This window comes from Myxine glutinosa, chromosome 9, assembly GCF_964187855.1.
Source record: "Myxine glutinosa chromosome 9, kmMyxGlut1.1, whole genome shotgun sequence".
Classification (NCBI taxonomy): domain Eukaryota; kingdom Metazoa; phylum Chordata; class Myxini; order Myxiniformes; family Myxinidae; genus Myxine; species Myxine glutinosa.
This window is the reverse complement of record NC_136269.1, coordinates 981,505-992,815: the sequence shown is the minus strand read 5'-3', so window position 1 is coordinate 992,815 and position 11,311 is coordinate 981,505. Positions and strand designations below refer to the sequence as shown.

At 49.2% G+C, this 11,311-nt stretch overlaps 1 protein-coding gene across 2 annotated transcripts in view; it reads left to right on the top strand.

Moving 5' to 3' along the window:
- Positions 1-356: 356 nt before the first annotated feature.
- The window catches only part of LOC137435670 (ral GTPase-activating protein subunit alpha-1), a 532,061-nt gene continuing 521,106 nt past the window's right edge, over positions 357-11,311 (top strand). The window contains exons 1-2 of one of the 2 annotated variants that reach the window (XM_068129616.2): positions 357-420; positions 726-837. In XM_068129616.2, coding sequence (XP_067985717.2) covers positions 726-837 — 112 coding nt within the window. In that variant the 5' untranslated portion in view covers positions 357-420. The remainder of the gene's footprint in view (positions 421-725; positions 838-11,311) is intronic. The other variant, XM_068129617.2, reaches the window with a different exon arrangement.

Below are 11,311 nucleotides of genomic sequence, written 5' to 3'. Positions count from 1 at the left end.
TTTCAACCACAACAGCTTTGGGTGAGTTTCCCCAGTTTGGAGGCGAATTATCAGAAATTACCAAACCGAAAAACAGATATCACGTGTTGACAGGTAAACAAACACGTGCAGTTAAAAAGCTTCCACCTATTTTTTTTCTTTTTCCAAATGACATTGCAGCACTTTCATACCCATTTGTTGTCGCGGGGAACACACTGGCCCGATCCTGCCATACCCCGCCACAATCACGCAATGTCCCGCCCCAATCGTCCGATGCCCCGCCCAATCGAGTGATACCACGCCCCAATCGTGTGATACCACGCCACAATCGCGCGATGCCACGCCCCAATCCTGCGATGCCCCACCCTGTGCTCGTCAGCTGCTCGAGGCAGGAAGCAGCGTGTCCATCGCAGGAACATCAAGTACGGAGTTCCGCACGAGGTACGGAATATGTACATAGCGAGTCACGCACGTCGCACATGTCTAGATTATCTAAACATACCGTGTCGTTTATTGGTACTAAAGTGTGGGAAAGACACGGATGGATATCTTACTGACAACCCGTATCCGACTAGTAGTACTAGTAGTACTACCTGTACTACCTGTGATAACAGCGTTCTTGCTCGTCACCTGGCATGCCGCTTCCGCAGCCGTATGTGTCCCGCGCCATGCTTGTTTTTCAATACGTTCGTGCTGGTCGAAGCGACCGTACATGTTCCATTGGAGCCGCCGGTGCGTGCGTGCAGATGATGTTCTCGAAGCGCTCGCACGGGGACCTGAAAAAGTCCACGCAAAAAGCGCTCGACTGCAGGAAGGACGTGGCGACTCGTCTGAAGCACCTGCGATTTATCTTGGCAGGTGAGAGACCTTACATGCACCGAGCGTTTTCCCCACATTACCTTCATCTTATCGTTGTACCGCACACTCCCAACTCACTCACCCCACACTCCCTACTCACTCACCCCACACTCTTTACTCACTCACCCCACACTCTTTACTCACTCACCCCACACTCTTTACTCACTCACCCCACACTCTTTACTCACTCACCCCACACTCCCTACTCACTCACCCCACACTCCCTACTCACTCACCCCACACTCCCTACTCACTCACCCCACACTCCCTACTCACTCACCCCACACTCCGTACTCACTCACCCCACACTCCCTACTCACTCACCCCACACTCCCTACTCACTCACCCCACACTCCCTACTCACTCACCCCACACTCCCTACTCACTCACCCCACACTCCCTACTCACTCACCCCACACTCCCTACTCACTCACCCCACACTCCCTACTCACTCACCCCACACTCCCTACTCACTCACCCCACACTCCCTACTCACTCACCCCACACTCCCTACTCACTCACCCCACACTCCCTACTCACTCACCCCACACTCCCTAATCACTCACCCCACACTCCCTACTCACTCACCCCACACTCTTTACTCACTCACCCCACACTCTTTACTCACTCACCCCACACTCTTTACTCACTCACCCCACACTCTTTACTCACTCACCCCACACTCCCTACTCACTCACCCCACACTCCCTACTCACTCACCCCACACTCCCTACTCACTCACCCCACACTCCCTACTCACTCACCCCACACTCCCTACTCACTCACCCCACACTCCCTACTCACTCACCCCACACTCCCTACTCACTCACCCCACACGCCCTACTCACTCACCCCACACTCCCTACTCACTCACCCCACACTCCCTACTCACTCACCCCACTCCCGACTCACTCACCCCACATTCCCTACTCACTCACCCCACACTCCCTACTCACTCACCCCACACTCCCTACTCACTCACCCCACACTCCCTACTCACTCACCGCACACTCCCTACTCACTCACCCCACACTCCCTACTCACTCACCCCACACTCCCTACTCACTCACCCCACACTCCCTACTCACTCACCCCACACTCCCTACTCACTCACCCCACACTCCGTACTCACTCACCCCACACTCCCTACTCACTCACCCCACACTCCCTACTCACTCACCGCACACTCCCTACTCACTCACCCCACACTCCCTACTCACTCACCCCACACTCCCTACTCACTCACCCCACACTCCCTACTCACTCACCCCACACTCCCTACTCACTCACCCCACACTCCCTACTCACTCACCCCACACTCCCTACTCACTCACCCCACTCCCTACTCACTCACCCCACATTGCCTACTCACTCACCCCACACTCCCTACTCACTCACCGCACACTCCCTACTCACTCACCGCACACTCCCTACTCACTCACCCCACACTCCCTACTCACTCACCCCACACTCCCTACTCACTCACCCCACACTCCCTACTCACTCACCCCACACTCCCTACTCACTCACCCCACACTCCCTACTCACTCACCCCACACTCCCTACTCACTCACCCCACACTCCCTACTCACTCACCCCACACTCCCTACTCACTCACCCCACACTCCCTACTCACTCACCCCACAATCCCAACTCACTCAATTTCTCACTCACTCCCACCCAACTCAATTGCTCACTCCCACCCAACTCACTTAATTGCTCACTCACTCCCAACTTACTCATTCATTCCACACTCAGGGTAATTCTAAAGGGTTCTAACGGGTTCTAAAGGGTAATTTTAAAAGGTTATTCTAATGCGTTTGTGTTCCTTTCTCGGCTTTGCCTATTTTATTTTTTAAAATGCTAAACTGAAACGTTTCCTTCGGACAAGGGTGCGATTTTTTTTATCCTCCGTCAGTCAAACAAAATAGAAAATCATTCCAACCAGGAAACGTACTGTTTTTTAAAGGACGTCATAAAGGACAAAAACAACAGGCACGAAGATCTAATGGAATGTGTTGAATAACGTGGTGTATGAAGCACTGCGTCAATGGCGGTAAACTGTCTATTTTTAAAGTGTCTATCTTATTAGTCCCCTACCGGTGTACACTATAGGTTTGCACGCCGTCTCTCCGCCGTCTCTCCGTCGTCTCTCCGTCGTCTCTCCGTCTCTCAGTCCATCAGTCCATCAGTCCGTCGGTCCGTCACGCAAAGAACAGTTTTCCGGACTTTTTTTTCTACACTCTTCATGCTAATGATTTCAAACTTGGCACATGGTTTCCTCATGATAAGTTACAGATCGAGTTCGAACCTCACGACGTTTAGATCATTTTTGACAAAGTTATGGCACTTTGAACTTTGGGAATTCTGATAATTCTGATGATCCTTAATTCAGTGCCATTTTAAGTTTTAATTTCCTTTAAAAAAGATTTTCTCTGCAATAATAGGACCGATTGAGATCAAATTTTCACCGTAGGGGGGACTCTGTCTGAAGAATATTTTAATGGTAATTATGACATCACAGGTCACGTGGTTCGGCCGCCATATTGTTTTTCGTGAAAACACGAAAACCCCTTTTTCTCTGCAACGGCTGAACAGATCGAGGCCAAACTTTGCAGGCAGAATCGCATACCCATGACGAACAAAAAAGTCAGCGAGCATGACGTCATGCGTCACATGGTTTCAGAGTTATGACGTTTTTAAGCATGAACCTTTAAAACCGAGCTCCTCCGTCATTTTTGATCCAATCGAGGGGAAACTTCACAGATCTGTTCATCATGTCGGTCTACTAAAATGTCCTTTTGGAATTTGCGATAGGGCACGTGGTTTGGCAGATATCGTTAATTAAACGAAAATATTCAAAAAAAATGGATATCTCTTGTTTATTCGAGAGTTCTCCTCAAGCTGCACCGCGCGCCCTCAGCCTCGTCTGCGAACGTCAAAAGCGTGACTCAGCGCGCGCTTTCGGGAGGGGAGGAGCCAAGCCGAGCAACATGTATAATGTATATACACATCGATCATTGATCGTGAACCGGAAAATATAATAAATTACTGATATTTAGCGACTCGAAAGGTTCTTTATCAACAACTTATTTTCTCGTGCTTCTGCTGACCTGTCCACAAGGTGTATAAATCGAAGTCCCGAGTGCAAATCACAGGTGAGCCCGTCCTGAGGTAATTAGCGATTGGGAATGATTCAGAACCTGTGGATAAATAACCCTTGGTAATTTCCCCAACAGTTTTCCGTGTTTTTGTCAAACCGTGTTTTTGTCAAACCTCGACTCTGATTCTGCAACTGGACCAGACGGCATCAGCGCACGGGTCCTAAAATCCTGCTCTGCCGCTCTATCTCACCCTCTCTCTGTTCTTTTCACCCTATCGTTTGCTCAAGGTCATCTGCCAGCATCCTGGAAATCAGCAAACATTACCGCTTACACAAAAAAGGTGCAAAAACAGATCCTTTTAACTACAGACCAATCAGCCTGCTCCCAATTATCAGCAAAGTCATGGAATCCATCATTGCTTCGGATATGAAATCTTTCCTCTTCTCCAATGGCTTGATCTCTGATCATCAATTTGGTTTCAGTCCAGGTCACTCTACTCTGGACATGCTGCTTCTGCTGTCTCAACAATGGATGGAGGTCCTGAATGCCAAACAGGAAATCAGAGCTGTCTCCCTTGACATATCACGTGCCTTTGATACGGTCTGGCACCCAGCTCTGCTCACCAAACTCTCCTCCTATGGTATCCATGGAAATCTCCATGCATGGCTTGCGGACTTCCTCTCTGGTCGTAGTCAATGTGTGGCCCTAAATGGATTTCTCTCATCTCCCCTTCCTGTTCAGGCTGGAGTTCCCCAAGGCAGTGTGCTGGGCCCTGTGCTTTTTCTAGTCTTTATCAATGATCTCTCCGACTCTCTGGAAAATCCTCTCTATCTCTTTGCTGATGACTCCACTCTCTGCCGCTCCATACCTCTTCCCTCAGATCGGCAGTCTGCAGCCTCCTCACTCTCTGAAGACCTGGACAAAATCACAGACTGGTCAAACAAGTGGAACATGTCTTTCAATCCTGACAAATCTCACTCTCTTACTATGTCTCTCCGAAAAGATCGACTGGACAACCCTCCCATCTACTTTCTCAACAATCCTCTCCAAGAAGTTCTGTCGCTCAAGCTTTTGGGTCTCACTATCTGCCATGATCTTTCTTGGGAAAACCACATTTCCAAGCTGGCCTCCAAAGCCAGTCGCCGACTGGGCATCCTCCGTCGTGCGAAGTCCTTCCTCGGCACACCTGAGCTCCTCACCACATACAAGGCTTTCATCCCCAGCTCAATGGAATACTGTTCTCCCCTATGGGCTGGTGCTCCTGCCTCACACCTGGCCCGGCTTCACGCTGTTGAATCCAAAGCTTTCAAAATCATTGGAATCTCCCGCGATGAAGCTACCTCTGAGGGCCTTTCACTCACTCACCGCAGGCAGGTAGGTGGTCTTTCTGTCTTCTACCGACTCCTCTCCGGCCTTGCTCCCCCAGCTCTCTCTGTGCTCTGTCCCCCAAATATTCCTACAGGTCGCACAAGATCTGCCAGCAACCCTCTGATGGTTAAACTGCCGAAATCTCGGCTTTCTGCTCACCTTCACTCTTTCATTCCTCTTTTCTCCCGCCTCTGGAACAAACTCCCACACTCCCTTCAATCCCACTCCTCCCTCCAGGTCTTTAAAACAGCTGTTCACCACCATCTCTTATCTTCCCCCATCCAAAACCTTGATCTTTTCTACCCCCACTAATTCACCCCAGATCCACCTTGTTTGAAATTCCAACTTCTTTCCTGGAAGTCCTGGCAGTGTCCATATGTTTATACCTCTCCCACCCCCCCCCCCTTCACATGCCTCCCCCCCAAAGCCCTCTCCCTCCCACAGATCTCTATGTCTCCATGTCTCTCGGTCCCTGCTCTCAAATGTTGTGTTTGTGTCCTGCCCCCTCTCTCCCCATCTTGTCTACCGCTCCCGATGTTATTTGTTTTATGTGTCTGTTTGTCTTTCTGTGTGATTAATGTTCGCTCTTTCACGAGCCTCGATCTTGTATACAAAAAAAAAAAAAAAAACCCTTGGTAATTTCCCCAACAGTTTTCCGGACGACAGATTGCCGGGAGGGGACATGTATTGCAGCGCAATACTCAGAATGCTTGTTTAAATGGAATTATCTACTTGAACAATGGAGAACACAAATTGTCTTTTAGAACTTGAAAAACCCTTCAGTTTAGCAGTACTTGGACCAAATATGACTTTACTAGCAGAAGTACCCGGCGTTGCCGGGTGGGGGGGGAGGGAAGGGAAGGGAAGGGGAGGGGCGGGGCGGAAGTGGAGGGGAAGGGGAAGGGGGGTGAGGTATAGGGGAGGTGGGAGGGAGGAAGAGGGGAGGAGGTGGGAGGGAGGAGGAGATGGGGAGAGGAGGGGGGTGATGGAAGATGGGATGAGGAAGGGGAGGAAGGGAGGGGGAGGCAGGGGAGGGGAGGAGGGAAGGGGAGGCACGAGAGGATGGGGGTTCATATATATGCTGGTGGGTGAATGGGGTGAATGTGGCGTTCATCACGTTTCTGAGGTAAGTGTGATGCTGAACAGGAAGAAGAAGAAGCTGTACCACCAACTCTTACACTTCCGGAATTGTTTGATTTATTTGTATTCAAACGTCTGGTGATTGTTTTTTTATTTATTTATGCGAATATGTACTTGTATACAACTTTTATTAATTAAAAAAGGCCTAGGCAATATCGAGCGATTATATAAAATAAAAATAAATTAAAAAAACCCCCAAAACGATCTTTTTTTTTTGGTCTAAAACACTCCCAGGCACTCACTGATGAACCTCTGAAAGTTTGACGAAGATCCGTTCAGCCATCTCTGAGAAAAATGGCGACACACAGAGCAAGTGTGCCAGCTCTGTGTGCCAGAGCAAGTGTGCCAGCTCTGTGCCAGCTCTGGCAAGTGTGCCAGAGCAAGTGTGCCAAGTGTGCCAGCTGGGATGGAACATCACGTGATCGCTCTGAGCGAATCAGCGAGCTGCTCTGACACAGGCTAAGATCAGTGTATAGTGTTCCTCGCTGAACTGCGCTAAGTTAAATATTAATAAAAAATATGGATCTCGTCATCGGAGGTCATTTTTAGGTAGGCCATGTCCTTCCCAGGCCCAATGGCCATGTCTATGCCAAAAATCAAGTACATGAGCCTCTCAGTTTAGGAGTCTATAGGTAACACACACACACACACACACACACACACACACACACACACACACACACACACACACACACACACACACACACACACACACACACACACACACACACACACAGTGTTTTATTTATATAGATTGTCACATCACGACCATCATGACCAATCAAATTTTCTGCTCGTAGGCCCCGCCCATGTTGTTGTTGTATTGTATTTTTACTCTCGTTGTATTAATTATTATTATATTTATGTCGAGCTTGCGCAGAGTTGGGTGTTCTGTGAACTCTGTAGTCTCCCATGAAGTTATTTTCCCCGCTCTTTCCTTCGCTTGGACCAGATATCGATGCATCACCGTCGTGTGGCACGGTCACGTGAATTTAACCGCCCAACCACACCCGGTCCAACTGGAACTTTGCGACGCCAGTGACACACGGCAATCTCTCCAAAAACATAATCTACTCGATTAAAACAAACAGATTGTGCCCATTAGTTGTTGCACTTGAAGAAAAGCAAATGTACTCGTAGTAAGGAATGCCGCCATTGCGTTGTGCCTCTGACCCTTGCACCATCTCACCCCACACTTGCACCATCATGCTGGCACACTTGCACCATCATGCTGGCACACTTGCACCATCATGCTGGCACACTTGCACCATCATGCTGGCACACTTGCACCACCATGCTGGCACACTTGCACCATCATGCTGGCACACTTGCACCATCATGCTGGCACACTTGCACTATAATGCTGGCACACTTGCACCATCATGCTGGCACACTTGCACCATCATGCTGGCACACTTGCACCATCATGCTGGCACACTTGCACCATCATGCTGGCACACTGGCACCATCATGCTGGCACACTTGCACCATCATGCTGGCACACTTGCACCACCATGCTGGCACACTTGCACCATCATGCTCGCACACTTGCACCATCATGCTGGCACTCTTGCACCATGATGCTGGCACTCTTGCACCATAATGCTGGCACACTTGCACCATAATGCTGGCACACTTGCACCATAATGCTGGCACACTTGCACCATAATGCTGGCACACTTGCACCATAATGCTGGCACACTTGCACCACCATGCTGGCACACTTGCACCATCATGCTCGCACACTTGCACCATCATGCTCGCACTCTTGCACCATAATGCTGGCACACTTGCACCATAATGCTGGCACACTTGCACCACCATGCTGGCACACTTGCACCATCATGCTGGCACACTTGCACCATCATGCTGGCACACTTGCACCATCATGCTGGCACACTTGCACCATCATGCTGGCACACTTGCACCATCATGCTGGCACACTTGCACCATCATGCTGGCACACTTGCACCATCATGCTGGCACACTTGCACCACCATGCTGGCACACTTGCACCATCATGCTCGCACACTTGCACCATCATGCTCGCACACTTGCACCATCATGCTGGCACTCTTGCACCATAATGCTGGCACACTTGCACCATAATGCTGGCACACTTGCACCATAATGCTGGCACACTTGCACCACCATGCTGGCACACTTGCACCATCATGCTGGCACACTTGCACTATAATGCTGGCACACTTGCACTATAATGCTGGCACACTTGCACTATAATGCTGGCACACTTGCACCATCATGCTGGCACACTTGCACCATCATGCTGGCACACTTGCACCATCATGCTGGCACACTTGCAGCATCATGCTGGCACACTTGCAAGAAATTCGGTGCAGGATTGAAAAAATGAAAAGAAACCTAAAAGGTTCAATGATACCCACAATGCAGCTTTGATAAGACCTTCATGGCACGTGTGACATTTCCCGACCCATTTGCACTAAATTATTTCAGCCCCGTTGTTGTTATGCGCGTTCTCCTGCAGAGAGAGTCAAAAGCCAGCTTCCTGCTTTTAGCACTGATGAACTCGCTAAACAATGGCGTAAAGGTTGTTAGGGCAGCACTCTTGTCTATCTGAAAAGACAACCTAATACTACTTCCTGAGGCAATTTCCTTCCTGTCTTTCTCATAACTTCACTGTATTCGCTTGGGGAAAACAATTGCGGCACATTGTAAGGAGCCAACCTCGTGCAGTCGTGTCGTAGTTTGTGTAATAAATAATGCACATTGTATTGTAACTGATCTGGCACCATAGCTGTACATCACGATGCTTAGATCCGCATTCACTTGTGTGTGTTTAGGATCCCGCAACACCTGGAGAAAAACAAACAATGTGCCAGTGTACCAGTGTACCAGTGTGCCAGTGTACCAATGTACCAGTATGCGCTGCTGTTATGGGCAAAATCTTTAGTCCCTGGGGAAAGGGAGGGCATCGTCATACATGTATCGTGGACAGAGGCACACGGCACAAATGACACAAGCAGCACCAAACGTGAATGGACGTGACATAGACGTGCAGTGATTGTTTTTAGGGGTTAATGACAGTATAATGATTGTTTTCAGGTGTTAATGATGGTATATTGATTGTTTTTAGGGGTTAATGATGGAATATTGATTGATTTTAGGGGTTAATGATGGTATATTGATTGTTTTTAGGGGTTAATGATGGCATATTGATTGATTTTAGGGGTTAATGATGGTATATTGATTGTTTTTTAGGGGTTAATGACAGTATTTTGATTGTTTTTAGGCGGTAATGACAGTATATGGATTGTTTTTAGGGGTTAATGACAGTATATTGATTGTTTTTATGTGTTAATGACGGTATATTGATTGTTTCTAGGGGTTAAAGATGGTATATTGGTCATTTTTAGGGGTTAATGTCAGTATATTGATTGTTTTTAGGGGTAAATGACAGTGTATTGATTGTTTTTAGGGGTTAATGACAGTATATTGATTGTTTTTAGGGGTTAATGACAGTATATTGATTGTTTTGATGGGTTAATGATGGTGTTTTGATTGTTTTTATGTGTTAATGATGTATTGATTGTTTTTTAGGAGTTAATGATGGTGTATTGATTGTTTTTATGTGTTAATGACGTATTGATTGTTTTAAGAGTTAATGATGGTGTATTGACTGTTTTTAGGCATTACTGACGGTGTTGTGGGGTATACCCCATAGAGGCTGGGTTGTTCGTAATTCACTGTCACGGGACCAATGGGACTATTGACGGTATGGGCGTGGCGTGCGCTCGGTTATTGGAGCCACGCCCCTTTAAGAGGATCAGGCGGAAGTGATGTGGGGTATATAAAGAGGAGTTCTGGTCAGGTTCAGGAGATCTTTGGAAATAAAGGAGCCTTGAACAATTCAAGAAGTCTTTAGCCTTTGGTTGCCCGCAACTCTTACATTGGTGACTCTGTCTTGCGAGGACGTTTTCGGAGCTTTTAACGAACATGGCGACAAGCACAGTTTCGATCAAACTGCCGGAGTTTTGGGAACGACAGGCTGCCGTCTGGTTCGCACAAGCTGAGGCCTAATTCGCCATTCGGAGCATTTCTGCTGACGACACTAAATATTGTCATGTCGTGTCTGCACTCAGCGGCTCCACCGCGACCAGGGTGGTGAGCCTTCTCCAGGATCCTCCGGAGGGCGGCGAGTACGAGACGCTAAATGCACTGCTACTTGATACCTTTGAGCTCACTGAGGCCGAGCTCACCCTTCAGCTCCTTTCTCCACCCGGTCTGGGCGACTCCAAGCCGTCAGAGCCGATGGACCACATGTTGTCTCTCCTGAGCAGCCACCAGCCATGTTTCCTCTTCAGGGAGCTGTTCCTGCAGCAGCTGCCAGGACAGGTATGGTCAGCCTTGGCCAACTCGCCTGTTAAGGATTTCCGCACCCTGGCCAGGGAAGCAGACAAGTTTTTCTCCGCCAGACAGCAATGCAGTGTGGCTGCATGGGACCCCGCCCCCATCGAGCCTACGCCACTGGCGGGCACCTTTGCGGCCGCCACTACGGCCCAGCGGCGGAAGCCCCCAGGCTTGTGCTTTTACCACACAAGGTTTGGTCCCAAGGCCAAGGCATGCCGGCCACCCTGCAGCTTCAGCGAGTCGGGAAACGGGGTGGCCGGCGCTCGTTAACTGCCATGAGCATCGGCCGTTCGGGCAGTTTGTTGTTCTTTTTGGACACCGATTCTGGACGTCATTTCCTCTGCGACACAGGTGCCAGGTGAGCATTCTGCCTGCGTCGGCATTGGACCGGGAGCCCAGTAGCCACAGCCCCGCCCTGGAAGCCGCCAACGGCAGTACCATTCAGACTTTTGGTAAACGAAACGTGGCACTGT